The sequence below is a fragment of the Stylophora pistillata genome, chromosome 3 (genome assembly GCF_964205215.1).
Source record: "Stylophora pistillata chromosome 3, jaStyPist1.2, whole genome shotgun sequence".
Lineage (NCBI taxonomy): Eukaryota > Metazoa > Cnidaria > Anthozoa > Scleractinia > Pocilloporidae > Stylophora > Stylophora pistillata.
In genome coordinates, this window is record NC_142521.1 from 11791918 (window position 1) to 11816390 (window position 24473).

General features: G+C 38.4%; 4 protein-coding genes and 1 pseudogene across 5 annotated transcripts; 3 read left to right on the forward strand and 2 right to left on the reverse strand.

Moving 5' to 3' along the window:
• The first annotated feature begins 25 nt into the window (after positions 1-25).
• On the forward strand, positions 26-5719 carry LOC111334814 (uncharacterized). The gene is made up of 4 exons (XM_022940635.2): positions 26-172; positions 1842-2020; positions 3329-3464; positions 4398-5719. Exons 1-4 carry the CDS (start codon positions 42-44, stop codon positions 4696-4698), a joined length of 747 nt encoding a protein of 248 aa, XP_022796370.2. The 5' UTR covers positions 26-41; the 3' UTR covers positions 4699-5719.
• Positions 5516-7503, reverse strand: LOC111334815 (uncharacterized). 2 transcript variants are annotated; one of them, XM_088755635.1, is made up of 2 exons: positions 6921-7503; positions 5516-6884 (listed from the first exon to the last, which is right to left on the reverse strand). In XM_088755635.1, exons 1-2 carry the CDS (start codon positions 7387-7389, stop codon positions 6703-6705), a joined length of 651 nt encoding a protein of 216 aa, XP_088611761.1. In that variant the 5' UTR covers positions 7390-7503; the 3' UTR covers positions 5516-6702. The 2 variants fall into 2 exon arrangements, with proteins under 2 accessions (XP_088611761.1, XP_022796371.2); XM_022940636.2 differs by having other exon boundaries at positions 5516-7503.
• Positions 7504-8948: 1445 nt separating this feature from the next.
• LOC148734534 (uncharacterized) lies at positions 8949-11712 on the forward strand (annotated as a pseudogene).
• Positions 11713-14844: 3132 nt separating this feature from the next.
• LOC111334794 (tachykinin-like peptides receptor 86C) lies at positions 14845-18323 on the reverse strand. The gene is made up of 2 exons (XM_022940613.2): positions 17326-18323; positions 14845-16875 (listed from the first exon to the last, which is right to left on the reverse strand). The coding sequence occupies exons 1-2, from the start codon at positions 17354-17356 to the stop codon at positions 15854-15856; spliced, it is 1053 nt and encodes a 350-aa protein (XP_022796348.2). The 5' UTR covers positions 17357-18323; the 3' UTR covers positions 14845-15853.
• Positions 18324-20390: 2067 nt separating this feature from the next.
• LOC111334792 (uncharacterized) lies at positions 20391-22480 on the forward strand. Its single transcript, XM_022940611.2, has one exon. It carries the CDS (start codon positions 21011-21013, stop codon positions 21587-21589), a length of 579 nt encoding a protein of 192 aa, XP_022796346.2. The 5' UTR covers positions 20391-21010; the 3' UTR covers positions 21590-22480.
• Positions 22481-24473: the final 1993 nt, after the last annotated feature.

The window sequence follows — 24473 nt, forward strand, 5'->3', positions numbered from 1 at the left end:
AATGAACGCAAAGACTCAGCTGAATGTAATGAATCGCGAACATGGCGGGAAGTGGAACGATTGAGGTCTCGTTCGCGGACAATTATGCAATACTTTCCATGAAAAATGGGGAAAACCGGCTTAATGTAAATTTTTTGAAAGAATTCTATGCTGCTCTGGATGAAATCGAAAGGTATTTATCAGCTGCCCAACTGTTTGAAGAATTTTAAAGGCCGCTTTATAGTCCTGCCTTCACAGATCGATCATGGACGTTAGAGCTAAAGTTAATTTTCCTGCTGATACTCCACGATGCTAAGCTGTGTACTTTTATCAGAACATCTTGAAAAGATGTAGGCTGTTTCAAAGTGCAATCTTAGCGGCTGAGCCAGCACAATGAAGTATATTTGACAACTAATATTCCTACCAGAAAATCACCCCCACCCCCCTCCCTTTCGCCCCAAGAGGAGCGATCTCATCTCGAAAGGAAGTCACCTTGCTCCAATAGATATTTATAAATTTTTTTATCATAATCATGATTGGTCTAAGAAATTTAAAAGAGTATCAATCAATAGTTTGTCCAAGTAATTTGAACTGAGTGGCTTTGTTGAAGATGGCAGAGCGGGAGAGGGGGGGGGGGTTCCTATGGGGTTACTTTTGAAAGGTAGTTATTTCATCAAGCCTTTTTGGTTTTTTTTTTTTTTTTTTTTTTTTTTTTTTTTTTTTTTATCACCAAAGCTGAAATTAAGTAATTGACCCTTTGACCCCTATGAGTGACTAGCCTCTAATTTCTCCTAACAGTGTCCTCGCTGAATCAAAAATAAGTTTAGTTTATTAACTTCACCGACAGGCAGGGATACCGCAACAGCTTTGCGCCAATTACTGCTGGCCCAGTAACCCACCCATCCTGCATAACCCAACCATCCCACCCCAGGGGAGGACATCCATCACACAGTGATCTCATGCGTGGGAAATTAACGTCTCCTACCCCTAACCCTGCAGGAGACAGGACCTCCATTTATTCATCCCTATCTGAGAAGACTAGAATATCTAACCATTTCTTGATGTTGTAAAGGCTGATAGTTTCGAAAGAAACTGTTTGGGGCTGCATTGGTGGGGTTAACGAAATAATTTGGATATATCAACAAAGTTCAAATGGTAAATTGGCTGCCGTAACGATTACAAAAGCTGACATTTCGAGCGTTAGCCCTTGGTTGGAGCGAATAGAAGAATTGTGGGTTGTGTGTGCTTTTAAAGGCAGAAAATGGAGATACATTATTGGTGGGAACATGGCAACGAGAAAAACAAGAATAAATTAGTCGAATGAGGCAGTCTAAATCCCACAGGGATCAACAAATGCTTTTCATTCCACTAATTTTTTCTTGTTTTTCTCGTTGCCATGTTCCCACCAATAATGTATCTCCATTTTCTGCCTTTAAAAGCACACACAACCCACAATTCCTCTATTCGCTCTGACAAAGGGCTAACGCTCGAAACGTCAGCTTTTGTAATTGTTATGGTGGCCAATTTACCATGTCAACTTTGTTGATATATCCAAAGTATCTTGATGTTATAGAAAGGCAGCATATTCTTCTCAATTATTTTAAGACCTTGAGTGTTGGTCCGGCTGGGGCTTGAACCCTCGACCTCCCACACAACAGTCCAGTGCTCTGTCCAAGAGAAAAATGGAAATGATCATCAAATAAAGAAGCTTTGGACTGTTTAATTTATTCTTTATATCAACACCTCAGGAAATGTATAGAGAATAGTATAGAGAATATACATACTGATATTAGGGTGTAAAAGGTTAAAAAGTTGTTGCCCTTTGACTTGTTTCAAATAAACCCCTCTATCTTCCTTCTCAGAAATGAAAAGGTTAAATTTCTGATCACCACTGGGAATGAAAAATTTTATTCAAATGGGATGGATCAAGAATTCCTTGCGACATGTACTCCAGAAGAGTTCCTAGAAACCATGACTTGGGTTTTCAAACTCCTGGCAAGATTATTATCATTTCCCATGTTAACAGTGGCTGCATTGAATGGTACTGTACTTAATTGCCAGTTGGACTTGTTATACTTTGTGTAGGCTCCTCGATGGTAGAAAGAGGTTCTGTTGTCGGTTTTTTTTTTCTTGGTTTCACTTTTCACATAATATGATTGCTGCTATTTTTCACTTTAAAATCAATACTATTTAAAGCCTAAGGAAAAAAAAGCCTATGAGTTAGGAATATGACTTTGTTTGACTTTATAAAAATTCTCATTGTTGGAATTACAAGAAAGGTTCATCAAGCAGTGCAAAGAATGTATGTGTAGTACTTGGGTGTGAATGGGTTTAAATTTTAATATGTTACCGTTGTGTCATTATGTTTCCATTAACACACTACAAATGTAGCAACATATTGATATTCTTAGGCTGTCCTTTTTAGTTTTTCATGTTCTTGTGTTGCTAGTGTGAACCAGGCTTAACTGTGTTGGGTCATTTATGAAACACGTGATGGTTAGTCTAGTAGACTGACCAGTGGACTCCAATTCATAAGGTGTTCTAACCCTTTCACTCGCAAGAACTTATTAGTGATTCTCCTTACTGTCTGCCATGCAGTTCTTATGATGTTGGTTTGGAGAATTTTGTATTGGATCAACCGAAAATCCCCTAATTGATATTTTTCTTTATTCTCATCACCTGTCTGCTTGTTATTGTATTGATATTGTAAGGAGAAATTCTGTCTTGGTCACTCCTGGGAGTTAAAGGGCTAAAGGTGGCGACAAATTTCAGAAAAACTTTTCAAATTGCTTGAGACTCCAGGGCTTGAATTTAATTTTTGGCGCACTAACCCTTCAGGTTAGTAGACATCTTTTCTACTAACCAAATTATAAAGTTTAGTATCCAAGCTCACAAGTTACAATATCTCAAATATTCAACGTTTTGATAATAACGACTAGGACAAATAAAGAGTAGCTGAAATGGCATGCAGGTGACCTTAAAAACGTTGACAATTCTGCACTTATTTTATTTCCCTCTCGTTTATCATGATTAGTCAAGAACAGTACATCTACAGCACATTCTCTTAAAAGAGTTGAAGTTGATTTAACAACTTGAGTATTCTAAGTATTCCTCTGAGAGTAGAGTCTATGTGCTCTTTGTCCCGAAGTTCATCAATGTTTAAATATGTTAGAAAATTTTACTAACCATGTAGGGTTAGTTGGACACATTTTTAGTAACCAAACATTGAGAATTACTAACCATTGGTTAATGGGTTACCATTAATTTCGAGCCCTGGACTCATTTGCATTAGACTAACAAGCAATGTTTAAATTAGTTGTTCTGTTTTCTTCTTTCTTGTTTTCTATAGGACATACCTTTGCTGGTGGAGCATTGTTAGCCCTTGCACATGATTATAGAGTTATGAGAACCAAGAAAGGTTGGTTCAGCTTTCCAGAGGTCAAGTATGGTATGCGTTTTGGTATCGGAAATAACCTATTGATGAGGTAAGCACGCTTGTCTTCTAGTTTGGTTTGACCTTCTTAGTTAAGGGAGACTAATTTGAGCTGTATTTTTAGCTGTAAAAATTTCACAGACAACTTAAGGTGGCAATGATTCAAAGTATTAGTTCAAGGGAGATTGAATGTTCCATGTCATCATAGTTTTGAACACATCCTGAACTCTCCCAGTGAGAGCTTATTGACTTGCCCAACAAGGTTTTCATATTAGGGGTATTCCCCAATTTCATATGGGATTTCCTACTTTACTTTCAGATGAAATCAGCTCCCCCCCTCCACCTTTGTAATCTTGGGATTTTTTTCCTGGTCTGGGTATCCCCTCTAATTTCAGATTGGATTCCCCAAATCACTTCCAGAGGAGATTCTCCTCACCCCCTCCCCCCTCTGTAATCATGGGATTTTTCTCCTGGTATGGGTATCCACCCCAATTCCCTCCTTCATTTCAAATAAGATTCTCATCCTCCCCCCCTCCCCCACCCCAGGGCTGGGATGGATCCAGGATTTAGTCAAGGGGGGTTCGGAGAATTGTTCCCCTTCTGAGGGGTCCAAGATTTTGAAAATTAGGTCTTCGGAAACATGATTTCCAGCATTCTGAGGGAAAATTTCGGGGGTTCGACCAAACCACCCCTGGATCCGCACCAGCAGGGCTCGACACTAAGGGTAGCCCACTAGCCAGACCAGTAGAAATTCAGTTTTGGCTTGTCATTTCCAATTTCCACTGGCCAGTTTGGCTACTAAGATCTAAGATGTCACTAGCCACTTGGCTACTAAGTTGAAAAGTTAGTGTCGAGCCCTGCACCCTTTTAATAATGGGATTTTTTCCCCTTGGTCTTATAATTATGGAGTCCTCCTCAATGGAACCATGCCTTCTGCAAGCATTTTGTACTTCATAGCATTCTGTTACTTCTCCATATGTGCCAGAGTGAAGATAAAGGATTCCAAAGTTATTGCAGATGCTGTGTTCATGGGACGACAGTTTGTAGCAGAAGAGGCTTTAGCTGGTGGAATTGTCCATAAAATCTGTGATATAGAAAAACTTCTAGATACAGCTGTACAGATGGGAAAGGCAGCTATAGGAAATATTACCTTGAATAGAGATAGTGTCAAGCATTTAAAATCAGATCTCTACAGTGATATCATAAGTGCTTTTCAAAGTCACATTTTAAACCATAAAAGTCTCCTCAAGAGCTTTGCACAATTTGGAAGGAAGTCAAAACTCTGAACGATGTTTAGGCTATTGTAAAATTTTCAAATCAAACATTGTGATGGGCTTAATTAAGTCTTGTATCATTTTGAACTTTTTCTGAGAGACATCCTTAGTGAGTATGGGTGAAGTGGGGAGGTGTGGTGACTAGGAAAGATATTTCTTGTTAATGCAAAACACTTCCATAAGTAACAAAGTTTTTAAACTGGCTATATGGAATTATTCCAAGAAACCAATGCAGGCCGTTTGGGAGATAAGATTGGATACAATGGTGGATTGACACTAGTTAAGGTGTCATAGGAAGAGACGAAAAAAAAACCCTTGTATTCAATCTTCTGTCCCCACAAACACATAAATAGCGACTAAGTATGAATCTGCCTTTTTGCCAAGAACTGTATGCATAGTGAAGTATGGTTCTACAGAAATCTTGCCCTATTTTGCTTGAGCAGGCATGATGGCAGTTCTAATAATGGTTTCAAAGAATCTACCGTGTAGCATCAAGCTCATTGGTGTTCAGTTATCATTCTTTACTTCCTGGGCTATTTATAAAAACCTCAATAACTAAATTTACCTTGGTTGCATAATGGAACATTGCCCATAAGAATTTTGACAAGCAAATCTCAGACCACCTCTTTCCTTATTGCAAATACTTATGAGGGAATTTAAATGAACAATAAATAGGCCAGACCACAACACCAGGAACTATGTCCTATGCTTTGCAAGAAGTGAGTGGGTTCTTTCAAGCTTTCCTCCAAGCAGTACAGAGAAGATGCAGTAGACAGGGCTGGAGAAGGACAGAATGTTTTACCATTTCTAGATGTCACAGCAAAGGCAGTACATTCTCCTCAGTTTATTTAAGACCTTGAGTTTCAGTCTGGTCTGAGGCTTGAACCTCATTCTTCCATACTGCAGTCTGAGACTTTAAAACATGAGCTGACCAAGTGCTGCTCTCATTGTAAAAATTCTGAATCAAAATACTTCAGTCTTGATAAATTAATTGTTCATCTTCAGATATCAATAAAAACTTTGCCCACTCTAACACTCTCATTGACTTGATTAAGTGTGATCATCAAAACAGTTCTTCAATGAAAAATAACAAAGATAAATTACTATTGTCAGTCGTGGATAATAATGTTTACATAAAGTCAAGGAGTATGGGATTAAATATTGGTAAAAACATCAAACATTCTGAATCAAAATACTTCAGTCCTGATAAATAAATTATTCATCCTGAGATAATGATGCCATCACATAAGCAGCATTAGGTAGTAACATCAATAGCCATAGCTTACTTCTGGTTTAGCTTGCTAAGTTACCTATCCCTTTTGCTAATATTTTCATTTCCCATCCTAAACTGGATGTGGTTTCAAAGAATAAAGGCTGAAAGTTTCTAAAGAAACTGTGGTGCTGGGTCGGTGGGGGTAACAAGATAATTGGTTATATCAACTAAGTTGAAATTGTAAATTGGCCACCGTAACAAATAAAAAAGCTAAAAAAAAAACCTGTGGGTTCAAAGGTTGTGAAGCTGGGAAACTCACCCAAACCATCTTTATATTAGTAACAATAATTTTTTTACTTTCAGTCTCTGGATTCACAAGGCACAGCCAAGTGTGTCACTGATGGTCTTGTAAAAAAAATTTCACCTTGTCTGTGATTTATTACAGAACAAACCTACCACAATTTTGAATCTATGAATTTTATAAGCTAAAGAAATGTCAGTTCTCCAATATAGGGTATAACCAATCGAGTTGTGTGCATAATTTAGCTTATAACAAAGAAGCAGAGAGATCAAGAACCGCTATGATAAGGATATATAGCATTTTCTGTTCTAGAATAGGAACCACCCCAGTACTGTCAGTAGTAATTTAATTTTCCAATCTTTCTTTTACTTTTGAATTAAGGGCTTCTTTTTTTCTCTTTTTCCATTTGTTGGGAGAGATTGGAATGAAGCAGTCGGTGTACTGTCACATCGTGACTCTCCTAAAGATTTAGGAATTAAAGCAGTTTTTTTACATGAAATATCTAAACCACTTTCTCCATGGGAGGAGCACTTGGGGTAGCACTTTGGTTTGTAGCACTTTCATAGGACGGTGGAGGCGGCATATCTGTTGTTGGATATGGCGAGTAACCTTGTCCACTTTGCGGTGGGTAAGGGTGTTGTGTTTGCGGAGGATACGCTTGTCCTGTCGGATACTGTGGATAAGGTCCCGCAGCGGGCGGTTGCGGGTTATTCGGGTAAGGTCCCGGTTGATATCCGTACGCTTGCCCATAAGGTTGTTGAGGTCCAAATGTGTTGCCTGGAGGATACTGAGAAGTTGTAACCGCCCCAGGACCCGCTTGACTTGTAGATAAAGTTTGAGTGGAGGGCGGTCCGGTTATAACTTGACCTTGATTTCCTTTGTTTTGGACCTGACAATAACAGATCGAAATGACGAGCAAGACGCCTCCGATCGCAAGAAAGGTTGGTCCAACAATCCGACAATTCTTCAAATTTCGTTCTGTTTCCAACCTGTCTTCTCGGCAAAAGTCGCACCAATCGTCTTCTGGGCCCCAAAATGGCTTCGCAAGGTGACCCACCATGGTCAAGATGAAACCGACAAGTAAACAGATGACAGTGAAAAAAATTAGTAGACACTTAGTACAGCCTTGGCTGCTACAATGCTGAGCTGGCCTTTGATAAAGAACCACTCGTTGAGGCTGGCGATTCATTTTAGATGTCTGATCAAATGTGGTTCTCACTCTAGACGTCGGAACGGGCAGAATATCCGAATAAATTTCAAGGTTTGTAGAAACTTCGAAGGTAATTCAATATATATATATTATGAGATTAGAAACGAGGCTTGAATCAATCTCTGAGACGAGGCTATTACGTAATGTGTACTTATGGACTGTGTAGGAAGTTTGGCTCTAAGTCATGACGCTATGACCGAACGCTTGTGGAGTTTGTTTCTGTTTTTTTCTTCTCTTTTGTTCTTTGATGTCAAGAATGAGCACCTTTTCCTGCCTATGTATGGTTGGTTAACTCTTCGACATTCGTATGCAGTGTCTGATCCAGGATTTCCAGCTAGGGAGGCAGTGTGTCCCAGTCACCATTCATTTCAGAGAGACTTTATTTTCAGTTTTCAGTATCCCGTACCACCCTCTTAGAGCGAATTTCTCCGAGACCAAGACTACAAGATACAACTTGAGGAATAAGTCTTACGCCATGCCAACCATTTACACGGACCGTTTTAAGAATACATTTTTTAATAGAATTATATTTAAGTCTAATGTAGTTCCGTAGATAGTGTAAATTTTTCAGTTGATTTTTCGCATTTACTTCCATTTATATATGAATCTTATTTAGAGGCATACTTATGTGAACAGCCCCCTATTTTTGCTATATTCTAATGTAACATAAGATATGTAATTTTATCTTTTGAGCAAATAAAGGCATTATTAAATACATATATATGAACTGCGGTTATGAAACGTATATGTGCACGATCCTTCGCAGTAAAGCACTATTTAAGCAATAGTGAAAATCAGACCTGAAAAAAATTCAGGCCTGTACGGGATTCGAACCACTGACCTCTGCGATACTAGTGCAGCGCTCTACCAATTGAGCTAACAAGCCAACTGGGAGCAGGCCATCAAATTAATTCGACATAAACCCGTAGATGATAAATCAAACAACAAACATATGAAATACATATATATGAACTGCGGTTATGAAACGCAGTATCGGTTATGAAACTAGTATCGCAGAGGTCAGTGGTTCGAATCCCGTACAGGCCTGAATTTTTTTCAGGTCTGATTTTCACTATTGCTTAAATAGTGCTTTACTGCGAAGGATCGTGCACATATACGTTTCATAACCGCAGTTCATATATATGTATTTCATATGTTTGTTGTTTGATTTATCATCTACGGGTTTATGTCGAATTAATTTGATGGCCTGCTCCCAGTTGGCTTGTTAGCTCAATTAGTAGAGCGCTGCACTAGTATCGCAGAGGTCAGTGGTTCGAATCCCGTACAGGCCTGAATTTTTTTCAGGTCTGATTTTCACTATTGCTTAAATAGTGCTTTACTGCGAAGGATCGTGCACATATACGATACGTAAAGGCATTATTATTATTATTATTATACAGATTTTTTAATTGACAATGCTATGGCAAATATAGGCTAGACATTCTTAAAATTTGCTTTTACAGTTTTTTTAGAGTAAGAGTGTCATTTCCTTTCTCATATATTTTTTAATGTAATTTGCTTTTATAAGGATAATTTCGATGCACGTTTCTTTGAAATTCTTTCAATACGAACTAGTAGTTGCCTTCAAATTGTGTCCTCCAATTTTTTTCACTGTCATATATTTTTTTGGCGGTTTCATCTTGACCGTGGTGGGACACCTTGCAAAGCCCGATTGAGACTCAGAAGACGATTGGTGCTAAGATGAAGATTGGTGCCGCGAAGAAAGGTTGAAAACCAAACGAAATTTGATTGTCAGATTGTTGGACAAATGTTTCTTCCGATCGTCGGAAGGTTCGCGGATACCTAACATTATTAATGAGCACCTTGCAACAGTAGGAAACAGACTTGCTAACAATCTGCCCATTCCCCCCCAAAAAACACTTAGACTACCTCGACAAGTGCAATTCCCCAACTTCATCCTTCTTTTATCAACCTGTTTTACTTGAAGAATTAAGGTCAGAGATATTACTTGTGCCGAATGACAAATCTTATGGTTTATACTCCTCACCTACCAAACTTCTCAAATATTTAAGTGCTGTCATTAGTTCTATACTTTCAGAGATACTTAACACATCTATCAAATTAGGGACTTATCCATCAAAACTCAAAATTGCCAAAATCACGCCAGTTTTCAGGAGTGACGATAATACTGACCCTAACAATTACAGACCTATCTCTTTACTTTCTAATTTTAATAGGGTTTTTGGGAAAATAATTTACAACAGACTAACGAGCTACATAAAGAGACACGAACTTTTGTTTTCCTCACAATATGGCTTTCGTAAGCGGCATTCAACCCAACATGCGATATTGGAAATTGTCAGTGATATACAGTCAAACATGGATAAACGATTGCTATCTTGTAGAGTATTCATTGATCTTAAAAAAGCATTTGACACCGTTGACCACGACATTTTACTTGATAAGCTCAATCACTATGACTTTCGCGGAATAATGATTGGTTCTCCTCATATCTCAAAAATCGCACTTAAACAACACAAGTAGGCCATCATATGTCAGATAAAGCTGTCGTTGGATGTGGCGTTCCTCAGGGATCAATCCTAGGACCGTTGCTCTTCTTGTTCTATGTCAATAATATTCACAGATGCTCGAACAAATTTAGGTTCTACCAATTTTCAGACGACACTAACATACTGTATGCGGACAAAAATCTGAAAGATCTTGAGACAATAGTCAACATTGAGCTACAAAACCTTTATAACTGGTTGACAGCTAACAAACTAACTCTTAACATCAAGAAATCCAACTTTGTAATTTTTCATCCCTATCAAAAGCGACTTGCTTATACCAACCAAAACTTTACATGTTTGATAATGATAAGAATAAATATACTTGTCTCGAGTCTAAAGTCTACATAAAATACTTGGGCGTACTTATTGATCAGAATCTTTCATGTAAATATCACATTGATTCTATTGTAACAAAAATTAGTAAGACTATCGGGTTAATTGCAAAGTTACGCCATTTTGTACCCCGACTTGTACTACTGAACATCTGTAAGTCATTAACGCATACTTATTTAACTTATGGTCTTGCTGCCTGGGGTGAGGCATGCAAGACTTATCTCAACAAAATACTAATTATTCAGAAAAGAGTGCTTCTTTTATTATACATTGCCGAATGGCATGACCATGTAATTCCTCTTTTTTTCGAAGCTGACGTGCTTCCAATAACTTTTCTTTACTATGAGTCCGTATCAACCTTAATGCACGATATGAATAATGGTAAAGCCCCAGCAAACATGTTACATTTATTTCACAAAGCGTCTAATATCCACTCACTACGTCTGGCAAATTTTATGTTAAATATTCTAGACTGGAAATATGCAAAACAATTCTTTTTCTCGGCTCGGAGTTAAACTGTGGAATGGGATACCAAGCTACATAACCAATCTCCCAATGAAAGCTTTCAAAAAATATCTCCGCAAATTGTTACTTGATATATTAGTGGAAGAGGATGAGTATATTGAAATCCCCATGATTATTAAAAAGTAGGATCATAGAAACGAGCGCTGAGGGTCCCAATTTACGTCTGTTTTCCTTTTACAACTCCTTGTCTTTATACATTGTTCGTCCGTAAGTGCTGTGTTAATTTGATCTCCCAACTTCTGTGTTTTATTTATCTCTAGTTGCAATCTGCAAGGTTTTTTTCTATCAACATAGGTTTGCCTTATTTATTATTATTCTTCCATAACTTATTATCTCAATCACGTTCTTGTTTTGCCCCGCCGCGACTAGCTTCTTAGCTGTTTGCGGAGCAAACCATTTTAATCATGTATTTTTGTAATAAGAATTTTCAATTATGTAAGTCTGTAATCAGAATAAGAAAAAAGTTTTGTTGGTTCGTTGTTATCGACGTCACGTCCAACATAAAGAAAGTCAAGGCCGAGTTATAACCGGACCGCCCTCCACTCGAACTGTATCTACAAGTCAAGCGGGTCCCGTGGCGTTGCCAACTTCTCAGTACCCTCCAGGCAACACATTTGGACCTCAACAACTTTATGGGCAAGCGTACGGATATCAACCGGGACCTTACCCGAATAACCCGCAACCGCCCGCTGCGGGACCTTATCCACAGTATCTGACAGGACAAGTGTATCCTCCGCAAACACAACACCCTTACCCACCGCAAAGTGGACAAGGTTACTCGCCATATCCAGCAACAGATATGCCGCCTCCACCGTCCTATGAAAGTGCTACAAAGCAAAGTGCAATCCCAAGTACCCCTCCCATGGAGAAAGTGGATTACATATTTCGTGTTAAAAACTGCTTTAATTCCTAAATTTTGAGGAGAGGCATGATGTGTTTATTCACTACATGATGTGATAGTACACCGACTGCTACTCTCCCAGCAAATAGGAAGTGGAGAAAAGAAAATTCATAACTCAAAAATAAAAGAAAGATTGGAAAATTCAACGATTACAGTGCCGTGATTGTTGCTATTTTAGAACAGAAAACACTACATATGCTTACCATGGAATTGCAGTACGATTCTTGATCTCTCTTCTTTTTATTATTAGTTATTATTAATTTTTTATTATTATTTATTAAGCCGAGTTATACACACATTTTGATCGGTTACACCCTGTAATTTTTAAGACAGATGTTTCTTTAGTATTTAAAACAAATGGATTCAAAGTTGCCGTAAGTTTGTTTTGTAATAAATCTCAGAACGCGTGAAATTCTTTTAAAGAACATCAGTGACACACTTGGCCGTGTCTTTTGTGCCAATTCATTTTTGTTCTTACCACATTTTGGTGTAGTTAGTGATTTATTACTGAACAGAAGCATGGTAACATGGAATCAATTTAATTCAATAGAAAAAAAAATTATCCAACTTTTCTGTTTCCCATGAGACTTAGCAAACTGTACAGGAGATGAGGCTATTCATTCTAGGACAACCTCGTTCCCAGAGCCTTGGGAACGAGGTTGACTCTAGACGCACCCGAATAATGTAAGGTATTAGCATGTAAATTTGTACTTATTTGTACAAATAGTGAGGCTTATTAGGTATGATTGTTTGAAGTTCTTAGGAACAAGGTTGTTTTTTGTGAGTTTGTGGTCCGGAGACTTGGTGACGTCACATCCTGTGGCTGTGTTGAACAGCTTTGCAACCCTTTCCAACGTGTGCCGCTGTATACAACGAGTACAAACGATCAGTGACTCTCACTTAAACTTTTATAATATGAAACCGGTATTAATTACACGTCCCATCGCCGTACTGCATGTAGGAGGACGCGTTTTCTCGCAAATACGCAACGTGACGAAATCCTAGGAGCATGAAAGAGCAGTTTCTTTGCTTGCCAAGAATTTCGCCATTAAGTACGGGTGCGGACAGATGCTCAACCTTTGACCGCAAATAAAATAACAAATTACGTGATTACAAGTTGTATTTAACAATGAGGTTAGGTGCTGGAGATTTCTAATGTATTGGATGCGATTCAGTAAAAACCCATATGCAAGAACACCCATTTTCGGGGTTCAGGCTGATTGGATTCTTATATATATATATATATATATATATATATCGGGTATTTTAGGTCAAATCAGCCTGAAAGTGTTCTTAAGTGTTTTTAATTTTTTACTTCTAAAAAAATGTAAGGGATTTACTAACTATGATGAAATACATAACTTTGCGAGAAAATTAAACTTGAGACACACAACATTAGAAAATAAATTGCACAACCGAGCATATTTTTCATGTAATTATAAGACTTTTAATTCCAAATACAGTTGTTGTACATTTGCTATACACAGCAAGTGAAATTACTAGCATTTATGCAGAGATCTTAGTGCAATACCACAGTAAAGCTACAGACACTGTTTGTTCTATTAAACTGAAAAGGGAAGAATTTTTATATATAAGAACAGTTTTCAATTTTCAGGCTAAATGTGTTTTTATATATATACCCCTTTTTTTACCAAATTTCAGCCTGGGTGTTCTTAATCCACATGTTCTTGTAGGCGGGTTTTTACTGTAAGCTGAACAATGCAAGTACTTTCATTGGTTCTTATGGAGGACTGACGTATAGATGACCGGTCCTCATAACCAACATGAAATATATTTGTTAATCGCGCATGCACTTTGATTGTTTCTTACACGTGATATATTAGAGACAGCAGCCTAGTTTACGTCAACATCAAAATTCTTTCTTTATTTTGTAAGACAAAGATTTCGTGTGGCAGCGAGTCTTTTCGGTAATTGCTCACAGAAGACGTTAAAATGAAGGAAGAACTGAATTGACCCACTCGACTGCACCTTATGTGCCATATTTGATCTTATATCATGCTTCGAAAGCATGGATCCCTATTTCTTCACCGTCCGAGTTGGCTATAATCATCTCATATCCAACAAGCGCGAGTGGAATACTTGTTTTATTAAAAAAAAACGCCCCAAAGATATTAGACAAATCTCCTCGACTTTATTTTGTAGGAAGAAACCGGATATTACGCTGTACAGATATTAGATTATGGTATATTGGCTCATATACCATAATGGCTCTTGAATTGCGTTATCCAATGATCCAGTTTTTAATAATAGCCAATATTCGGCCATATTGAGCTTAGGCGTGAACTGTAGATTAGTTGCAGCTTGTATATTAAGGACTTTAAACTCTTACCATCACTTCAGTTCTGGTTTTTCTTGTACTCGTTTAAACGGATCTTCTCCTTCGTTACTGTGGTGCACAACGCTGGAGAGTGTAGTTTGCTTTCCTCTAACAGCCCGTAACATGCATAACTGACTCAACGAAAAGTAAGCAAGTAGTAATCGATAGATTCCCTGCTTGCGTACCATTACAGCTTTGTGACTCACGAGATACAAAGCAAAATGTAGAAACACTTGGCGAGTGATCATAATCTCTGTTTGAAAACATCAACGTTCCCCTTCTGAAATTATATATTCTAACAACCCGGAATGAAGAGAAACAAATCATTTCAAGATGTATTCATTAGTATCATAGATTTCTTAATTTGTTATTATTTAGAAACAATACTAGCCTTATTGGTCCGACAACAGAGGAAATAATAAAATAGGTTGTACTTCATGGTTGAAAAGATTGCATTATTTCTAGATATATCCTTTTAATGACTAAATAAGCTCCTCTCCAAGCGAAATAGAAAGTTATTTCTGCGTTTCAAGCTGAGGGTTCGTGATATTGGATCTCAGTTGAAGTTCCAGAACTTTAAGGTTTTGTATCGTACGTAAAAATACCGATGTAACTGTTTGATACACAGTACTCACACGGAGGATGACTGAGACTGTGTCAGCCTTTAATTAATTCGATCGAAACAGTGGCTTAGGTGGACGAGGAAACTGAAACATTTTCATATTGCCTTGAGCTGAGATGTGGTAGGTTGAAAAGTGTGCGTATTAAGCCCCACTCTTCAGGTTCAGTCACCAATACTAGTCTAGGAAAGGAAACTAGGAAACTCTTCATTCGCACTATTTCAAGAGGTTACTATAGATTATAAAAGTCAGAATATATAAAAAAACAGTAAATTACATCAATAATCAAAAGTCAAATGTGCACAGTGACCAAAGTAGCATAGCTTTCGAGTTGGCCACCGGACTAATTCTCGCCTATGATGTACTTACTCGAGTTTGTCACGATGTTTCTCGGATGTTTTAGCTTTGTCACATATTTTCGATATACAATATGGGCTTTTTATCCTTATCAGTGGTTGACACTTCATAGCCTGAGAGCCTCGGTTTATGAGGATTTACGTCAGCCACTTTTCATCTTTCAAGTCAATATTTATTGCTTTTTTGCTCGGGTGAAACTAAATTTAACTGATACGTACGGTTAGTGGCCTTTCTTGCTCCAAAACGTGTCGCTTAGATCTTTGAGAGCTTTATGGCTTATAGACGGGTTTACTACACCTTGAAATAAAGACGCGCGTTAGAAGTGTCTTCTTCATTCAGAACTCTGAATTACACGACAACAGAAACTGTTTATCTACATAGTTTTATTTATTTTCCCGTTTTACGAGGGACATAAGCACTTATTTCTATCACCAAGCTTGTCTGTTTTTAAAACACGATCCACAACAGATACGATACGGAGATATGATACTGGCTTACTGGTCAATAACAATTATCTCGAGCCGACGTTTTTTCTATTCATATCTCACTGAAATATCTTACTTTCCATTTCTGAGCTTAAAATTGCAGAGACTGGTAGGTCGTTATATCTAGCCTACTCAACAAACCATTTCACAGAATCAGAACGGTTTTATTACGTCTATCGAAGCAATATATTTCACGTTGTGAAACACCGAAGCCGACACATCACTGATCATCACGAATTATTGTTAACTTCAGTTTTCTCGGCCACTGTAACATTTCACTTTTCCTTTCCCAGAGCCTTGTTTTACGAACATTAATGCCATTTCCGTTTGGTGTGCGAAACTATTCGAGGAAGTTAAGGTACTTTTCCCCAAAAGGAGTTCGGTTTATCGGAGCAACGCGTTCCTCGTTTGTTGATCCTAAAAGAGTTAAAATTGGCATGGCTACAGCAAGAACAAACACGCCCGAAAATTCTCACTACAAATTTGCGGTAGCTGGGGCTTATCAACACATACAAACATGGATTTATAATACTGTTAGCGTGGCAGAGCCAAAAGAAGAATACTACAACTTCCGCTGGTATATTGCAATAGATATCCGTGCGATAATAAGCCAAGTAGTGCGTAGCATGAGCTGGAAACCAACAGATTACAAAAACCATGACAATCAGAATCAAAGCTTTTATAATCCTTCTCTTTTCCCTCTGAACTAATCTAATTCTGGCTTTGTTGACATTACCAGGAATTTTTCGTTGCCAGAGTCTGTGTGTAATGAGGCTGTACAAGACCAAAAGGATTGTCAAAGGTACAAAGTAAAGTAAAATGAAAGTAACCAAATAGTAGGTCTGTCCGGACTTCTGATAATCAAATGGGGAAAATATGCGAAGGCAATAGCTGGCATCGTTATATTCGACTATGTCATATGCCATCACAAATGGAATTGCATATACTGCACAAGATATCCAGATAACTGCTGTCATGACCTTGCCATTTCGAAACACGTTTGCTTTCATGGGATGACAGATAACAAAATAACGATGAAACGAGACCAATAAAACAGTGAAAATGGAAGCAGGAATTGACATTTGATAAGCAAAATGGACGAACTTGCATGTAACTTGACCAATGACGCCTCCGATCCATTTCTGGCCCACATTGATGAAAAGGACCGAAGAAGGCATAGCAAACAGGGTAACAAGTAGGTCTGCCACCGCCATATTTGCTATAAACAGATTTGTTGCGCGATTTCCAGCCTTCCTTCTTGACGCTAAGAAAAGGCCAAGACCATTTCCAACCAGTCCACATATGATCGTTACCGCATAAACGGTTGTAGTAATGATTCTGCTTGTGTCACTGAACAGCTCCACTAAGTCACAACCTATTAGAGATTGATAGAATAATTACAAACATTAATTTAGGGCAAACAGAATAGGAGAAGCAATCCTTTACATACCTTTGAATTGTATTTTAGTTTTATCACTTTGTTATTTTATTCCAGTTAGTTACTTATTCCATCCTTATTCCGCCATTCCGCCATTCTAAGAATTTTACCTACCCGGCTTTTCTCAGACACCCCACATACATTTGCATTCCCTATTATGTCATTTTCTTCTCTGCTTTGTTCATTAGAATTGTCTACCACTTTATCACACCTCACATTCACCTTCTCAGTGAAGTTGTATTACGGAATGGTTTTTATCCCTGCTGACGCCGTGGGTCAGTGAAAGCGAGCTAGGAGATTTGTTTTCAAACCGTTTTTTAAAATTTCAGTGGTTGAAAGCCGCACAGAAAACTATACGGCCATTTAAATGCCAACATGAGAGCTTACCTTTTCCGCTGCTTGAATTCAAGTTATTCATCTCATCAAATATTCAGTTCCAATCTCTATAAACCAACCTGCAAAACACCACACTAAGGATGATTTTTTTTTAACGTAAAGGTTTTCCGCCTGTCCTTTAGTCACACATGCCGAAACATTTCATGCTTCTTCATCCGAAGAGCATGAAAGAGCAGTTTCTTTGCTTGCCAAGAATTTCGCCACCAAGTACGGGTGCGGGCAGATGCTCGAGTTTTGAGCGCGGATAAAATAACAAATTACGTGTTTACAAGTTGTATTTAACAATGAGGTTAGGCGCTCGAGATTACTATCGTATTAGACCTTGGCTGAACAATGCAAACGCTTTGATTGGTTCTTATGGAGGACAGACGTATAGATGACGTCCCCATAACCAACATGGAATAAATATATTAACCACGCATGCACTTCGATTGTTTTTACAAATGATATATTGGAGACAGCAGCATAGTTTGCGTCAAAATCAAAATTCTTTCTTTATTTTGTAAGACACAGATTTCGTGTAGCAGATTTCGGTATTTGCTCACAGAAGACGTTAACATTTTATAAACCGCACGGTTTATAGAGCGTCATATAAGGAACCGCTCGACCAATCAGATTGCTGGAAACTCTTTGCACAGCTCTGAAACTATACTAAATATATATATATATATATAGGTTTCTGTTGAACTGTTAAATTGCCTGACGAGTGGTCCAGTACCATACGAAACAGGTCTGTAGCAATAAACGGTGATTGCTTGAAAAACCTGATCTTCTGTGAAGTTATGATTTGCTCCTCAATCGATTGAGTCGAACGCTCTAAAATACGCTCTACACGCAAAAAATATATATATACATGTAATCTGTATACGAGGGAAACCCTGACCCTGTACACCCCAAATAATCATACTTAAATAGAATAAATGTTTGAAAAGAAAATTTGCCCTGAGCGGGATTTGAACCCACGTTCCCCTGTTACTAGTCAGTTGTGATGACCACTACACTATCAGGACAACCATGCTGGCATCACGGCAATCAAAGATGTTATTTATGTGATCGGAGACGTGGTCTCCCGGGAAACTTAATTTTCGAGGTGACAGGGTAGGGGAAGAGTAGGAGATAGAATAATACGTATGATGCACGATCCTCGCAGTAGAGAGCGCTATTTATGCAATAGCGAAAATCAGACCTGAAAAAAATCAGGCTTGTACGGGATTCGAACCACTGACCTCTGCGATACTAGTGCAGCGCTCTACCAATTAAGCTAACAAGCCAACTGGGAACAGGTCGTTAAGTTGGTTCGTAATAAACCCGTGATGATAAATCAGATACAATGTATATATGAAGTTCATATATAATGAACTGCGGTATTAAATACGTATGATGCACGATCCTCGCAGTAGAGCTCTCTACAACAACTGAGTATCGGAATTTTGCCAGGTCGAAAAGGAAATCATTCGGTGGTAAAAGCTTAGATATCATATTATTATCTGATTTACAATGCTTTATTTTTGTTATAATTTTTTCTCTATTTAAGTAATTATCTTCGTTTGCCAGGATGCCAGAAAAAAAATAGCCTAGAGTGTTATCCGAAAATATTTTTTTTAATAGGTCGTAATTTTTTACCAGTAAACCAAGTGGTCAACATGGTTACACAAGTCCAGCACTAAATGAATGATAAGTTATTAAAAGAGAAGCATTTCGCTGATCCTGTTAACAATTTGGTATACTTATTTCAGTTCAGCACCATCGTTTCGTGATATTCTACCCCTCTCTATCCTCGAGGCCGTCTGATTCTTGACCCTCTTCAGTTTATTCAGTCACTGATTGACGTCACAGACCACTTTCATAAATGGCTGCTGGATTAATATTATTTTGTTTAAATTTGAATTAGCCTTTCTGGCCGCGTTCTCCAGTTCAAAACTCAAAAGAATACATTATCTCAAGCGAGGCAAGAAGGGCTAATTTAAATTTAAACAAAAGAATATTAATCCGGCAGCCATTTATGAAAGTGGTCTATTGCCAAATTTTTTTTTTTTTTTTGGAGTCAACTAGCCCTTAGTGAATATCTTAAAAAAAGTGTACTGCGTGACAAGGGACGCAATAAATATAATAGTTATTCGCGAAATGTTCAAATGCACTAGGAGCTAGGTATACATTGTTTGAGTTCCGTCAGTTACGAATCAATCGTGTTCACATGCTATTATTAGTTTCTTTTCAATTCTTTTTTTTTAATACAAAATTTATTTATGTTTAATTAAGCCTGTACTAAACGATAAGTTGGCTGCGGATAAGTTGACAAAGGAAGGTAAACTCTGGCACAGTACATCTTGAAACGTTAAGTTTCACAACCAAGGGCCTGGTAACACCTACTTAGTCTCGTACCAGACATTCCACGAATAGGCAATTCCACTTTTCAATTTCATGGTAGTATCTGGGTACGAGTTTAATACCTACCATTTATGACTTTGAGTAAAATCTTTGGCACTTCATTTTCTGTACACCTATCCCATTATCAAGTTTAGCCTTGATCTTCAATGTTAATATGGGTCTTCCGGTTCGATCAGTGAGGAAAGCAGAGAAACTTGGTGAGGGGGAGTGAAAATATTACCTCGCTACATGATCTTCACCCGACGATCTAGCGAATTCTTTTGTTGGCTTCAAGCAATTAATATTTAACTGAACCCTGTTCGAAAAATTGATTTGCAAGGAACTTCTCCTTACCATATATAAAGAGGCTTCACTTTTGACTTGGCTCAGTAAAATTAAATCTGCTCACATATCCGTAATGTAATACTTACAACGAATTTGAACTTGCCTTTTTTTCCAAATGATCATGAGATACATTCACATAGAATATATATCGCAGCTAAAATATACTAGTTTAAGACCATTAAACGCAGGAAAACTATGATTCATTAATATTCGGCCTTGTTCGTGTGCTGCGAAAATAACTTGAGAACTTAAGTTATCTTAGCTTGGTTGTCTTATGCAAAACATAAGAATATCACATGAGTTGTCGTCGAGGATATTTGTGATGCTTTGAATCACGAGGGAGCTATCGAATCTTAAATTTTAACACAGGATAAAATCCTGCATTTACATATTCGCCAGTTGATCAAGCACAGGCCTTTACGATATTCTTTCAGGTAAAGAAAAACAAACGTGAAGATTATCAGGGATAAGGAATTTATCTCCATAACCAGGCGATTCCTTTGATTTCTTTGATGTTTAATCAATTCTTTGCCTGAGGCCAACGGCTCCAAATGACGTCTTTCTGAAAACGTTTGACCGCAGCGATAGGTTTTATCAGTTTTGGTTAGCTTTTACATAATCAAAGCAGAGCAAATTGACAAGCTAATTCGAAAAAGAGCTTTCTTAATGATTGTGAAGTCAGAAAAAACAGTCCTAAAACTTTGATTAGTTTATATTATTAGTGTAACAGCATGTTTTGAAATTCTGATACTGTTGACGCGATTAACTTGGCGGCTTTCCTGATATAAAAAATTCGTCCTAGATATTTTTAGTAAACAAATTATCGTTTGCTTTGTTCAGCATGCGTGGTTGATCAGGCATAAAATTCAAATCACGACCGTCTGGTTAAAAACGTTACCATCACGATAAAATTCTCAGAATAACTCAAATCATTGTAGAGGCTGGTTTGATACAACAGGCGCAAATGCAAGAACTCAGTGAAGTTTGGTACCACGGCTACCATAGGCGGTCATTGATAGGCTCGTCCCGCCTGTATAAGACAGCAGTTGCTATCGTTGTTTTCATTCTATGCGGAATCCTTATGGTTGTAGTTGGAGTGACAAATAACAGCTCGCATATGAAAACAGGAGGTTATACAATGTGTTGTTTCGGATTGTTGGCTGGACTTTGTTTTATTGGTATACGTTACATTAAAAAGAGAGCAAGTGGGTTAGAGAATACAACGGAAGGAAACGAAAGTCCATTGACACGCAGTGTCGAATACATCGAGTTGCTGCTTCGCGAGGGACAGATGGATAACAGCGAGGCTCAAACAAGAAGTTTATCGACATCAAGAAGAGAATTAAACTTTCTTTTGACGAGAATCTTAGGTTACCCTCCTTCTTATGAGGAGGTAACAACGAATGATACGCATGACACCAGGACACAGGCTCAGTGTGACCCACCGCCATGTTACACAGATGACGAAATGTTAGCGGATGCTAACTTATCGCCGCCATCTTACGAAACTGTCGCATCAGGAACAGTATCAAGTGAAGTGTGACAAATCTCTTTGCCGCACCCCCTCAAGCAGTTGATAAGTCGTCCAGAAATTGTCCTTTCGTTGACTTTTCTGCACTCTGCGAAGGAAACAGTGGAAACAAGGAGGAAAAGGCTAGGCCGAGAATGGAAATCATTGCAAAGTCAAGTTTTAGTTTGCGCATTTAAATGATTTACTAAGTTAGTAAAGGTGATAAACAGCCTTACCGAATTTTGGAAAGCTGTTACCTCATGCGCGATTTGAGTTTTACTTCAGTCGTCGAAGGTCCTAGCCGAACGGCTAACGCTCTAAACTCAAGACTTTCGTATTGAGAATGCAACATACTCTGCGTTTACTTTAGGAGACAGGATGTTAATGTTAGTCTGATCACAAGTTAGTTACTTCAGCGTTGATTCACGAATCTTCAACGTTTTGACAGCATGCAGCTAGTCTTCTTCAGGTGATGGGATCCAATGACAACGACTATTCGTTTTGAAACATTTGGTTTCGCTGTGATTAGTTGATTTTTTGACTCATTGTGATTGTGCATAACGATGAGAAAGGAAACTGCGGTATTTTATACAATACTGTTTTACCCCGTGATCTATACGCCTATACGCGTATGCTCCTGGGCTACAGAAATTACGTCATGATATTCTAACTAGCCTGAAAAATACTCGACTCATGCATTTTTCAATGAGTCTCTTTGATGAATAAAATGTCCGGGACAATGATAATGTGATTTTGCAATGGACATATTTCGCAAAGCAATTATATTTTTTATGCGCGTCAGCTACTTAGTTGTAGCATAACTTCACTTTCTGTAAGACGAAATTCACAAAATCATCATGTGCAAAAAGTTCAAATAAAAAGTTAGCTCTAAGATGATGTAGCTAACTTTTATTGTAATGTGAAGAGTTTGTAATCGTGGTTCCCGTTTTCAGACCACACAAATTTGTGTGATTACACGCTGTTATTATATATGTAGAAAATTGCCACAAAATGTGAGATGTTTTGAAACCCATGTGTCGAGGTTTTGTTTCCCTATGTACTCGTTGCTGTCGCCGTCGCTGGCAGGGTCCCATACCTCTGCTGGGTTAATAACGTTGTGAACGCGTGAGATTACGCGTGAAAAGTGTGATTCGGTAAGCGTTACGTTCACCAAAGCACGTGAGAACACGCAAGGTATCGTATTTGCATATCAGATCTGAGAATGTTGTGATCACAGTCATTAATTTGACTTTACAGTTGAAGGTTCGCGCTTGAAACATGATGTAACGCTGCAGAAGTGCCAGAGATTGCGCTCTGTGATTCGATCATCGTCGCAAAGTAATTACTTAACTCTTAGAGCACTAGTTATTGCATAAGACTTGTGTTTGGAATATCTTCTATCGCCACTAAACAGTTCATGAGCTCTTTTTACTCTTGTTTTAAAAAGTCTAGCATTCTTCTTTATTTGTTTGCCTGTTACGTTTCTTAACGTGTAACCAGGTTTTTAATTCAATGTCCAGGAAATGGCTCTGGTATTTGTTCACGCCACAGGGGAGGAATTCATCAGTTCTCCGTTTTGGCAGAAACAAAAAAAAACCACACAAAGAGACTATTTTCTGCATGTGAACATCCATAATTCTGCCATTTGACACTAGCCGCACTGCTCATTCCCTAGAAGCATAAGCAACTGAACGGCATGGCGGTCAGTAGCGGAATCAGACAGACAAACAACTTTTTGTGCCCTTTGATGTGTATGCGATGGATGGAAAGGAAAATAACTGAGGAACCCGGCAATTTGTCTACGTGTTCCACAAAAATTCGCAACTGCCTTAAAATTTACAGCAAAGATTACAAACATACCTGAGACAATCTGTCTCAGGTCTGGCCATCGTCATGCAAAAACTCACACAATCAACTACCAAAGTCCGCCATTTTGTGCACTCGCGAATTTCGTCTTTCTCTTAAGTTAATTGCGTGGAACTTGCGGTAGACAACGCGTAAACAACCGAAAATTTGAAGGACAAAGCTGACATCCTCCGAAAATTCGCCAAGTTATGAACAGTCGCTGTTATGAAGTCCAATGGGGTTATCAAATTTGATAACTGTGCCGGACTGCAAAAGGGTGTGTTACCGGCAAGCAGTGTGTTTTTAGGGCATCACAACTGAAGCGTCATGTAACCCTCAAAGCACGTGAGATTACCACGAGCCGTGGAAGGAGTGTCAAGGCAAGATGAATATTTCAACTCACTTCTTTGCATAACTGCTATTAATCGACCCTTTTTCTCCAGACATTTGCTCTCTATGTTTCAAATTCAGTTGGCCCGAACAGAGCCAACCCAGTACCTATGGTCTTAGTACTGTTTTCGTGCATAAGCGCGGGGGTTCCTTGCCATTTTCGAAGACCATAGCTTAGCATTTTTTTACAGTTTCGTCCGACTCCAATTTTGCCTAATTACATTTGGCTCCAAAATTGATCAGGCCCAGGACTACTCCACCAAATCAAACCCCTTCTGTGAACATTACATCTAAAAGGGATCTCGGGCCTAGTAGGATCCGTGAGTTTGGTCGCTGTATTACACAATACCACTGGTCCGATGTATTGAGTCTTACACATGTCCAGGAAAAATATGATTTGCTTAATTCTACCTTGGTTGAGGCAGTCAAGACTTGCGAATGACTACATCACCTACGCAAGCACTGTCAGGCGAATACGACAACAACTCTGGTTCAATCACCGCTGTAAAGATCACGGCCTTGTTCCGGCCGGGCTCAAACTTAAGCCCCCGTTGAACACACAGGAGGCCATCCAGATCGTCAAAGCCACCTGCAGACGACTGGTCAAAGCGCGGATAAATGATTGCCACAGAAGACTCAAACGCCACAGAAACAAACTACGACAACTACACGACCAACTGAA

Coding starts and splice junctions, on each gene's coding strand:
- LOC111334814 (XM_022940635.2), top strand. CDS start 42: ATGGCGGGAAGTGGAACGATTGAGGTCTCGTTCGCGGACAATTATGCA. Junction 173..1,841: donor GCTCTGGATGAAATCGAAAG/GTATTTATCAGC, acceptor CTTCCTTCTCAG/AAATGAAAAGGTTAAATTTC. Junction 3,465..4,397: donor GGAAATAACCTATTGATGAG/GTAAGCACGCTT, acceptor CATATGTGCCAG/AGTGAAGATAAAGGATTCCA.
- LOC111334794 (XM_022940613.2), bottom strand. CDS start 17,356: ATGAATAACTTGAATTCAAGCAGCGGAAAAG. Junction 16,876..17,325: donor GAATTCAAGCAGCGGAAAAG/GTAAGCTCTCAT, acceptor AATCTCTAATAG/GTTGTGACTTAGTGGAGCTG.
- LOC111334815 (XM_022940636.2), bottom strand. CDS start 7,389: ATGAATCGCCAGCCTCAACGAGTGGTTCTTTATCAAAGGCCAGCTCAG.
- LOC111334792 (XM_022940611.2), top strand. CDS start 21,011: ATGCAAGAACTCAGTGAAGTTTGGTACCACGGCTACCATAGGCGGTCA.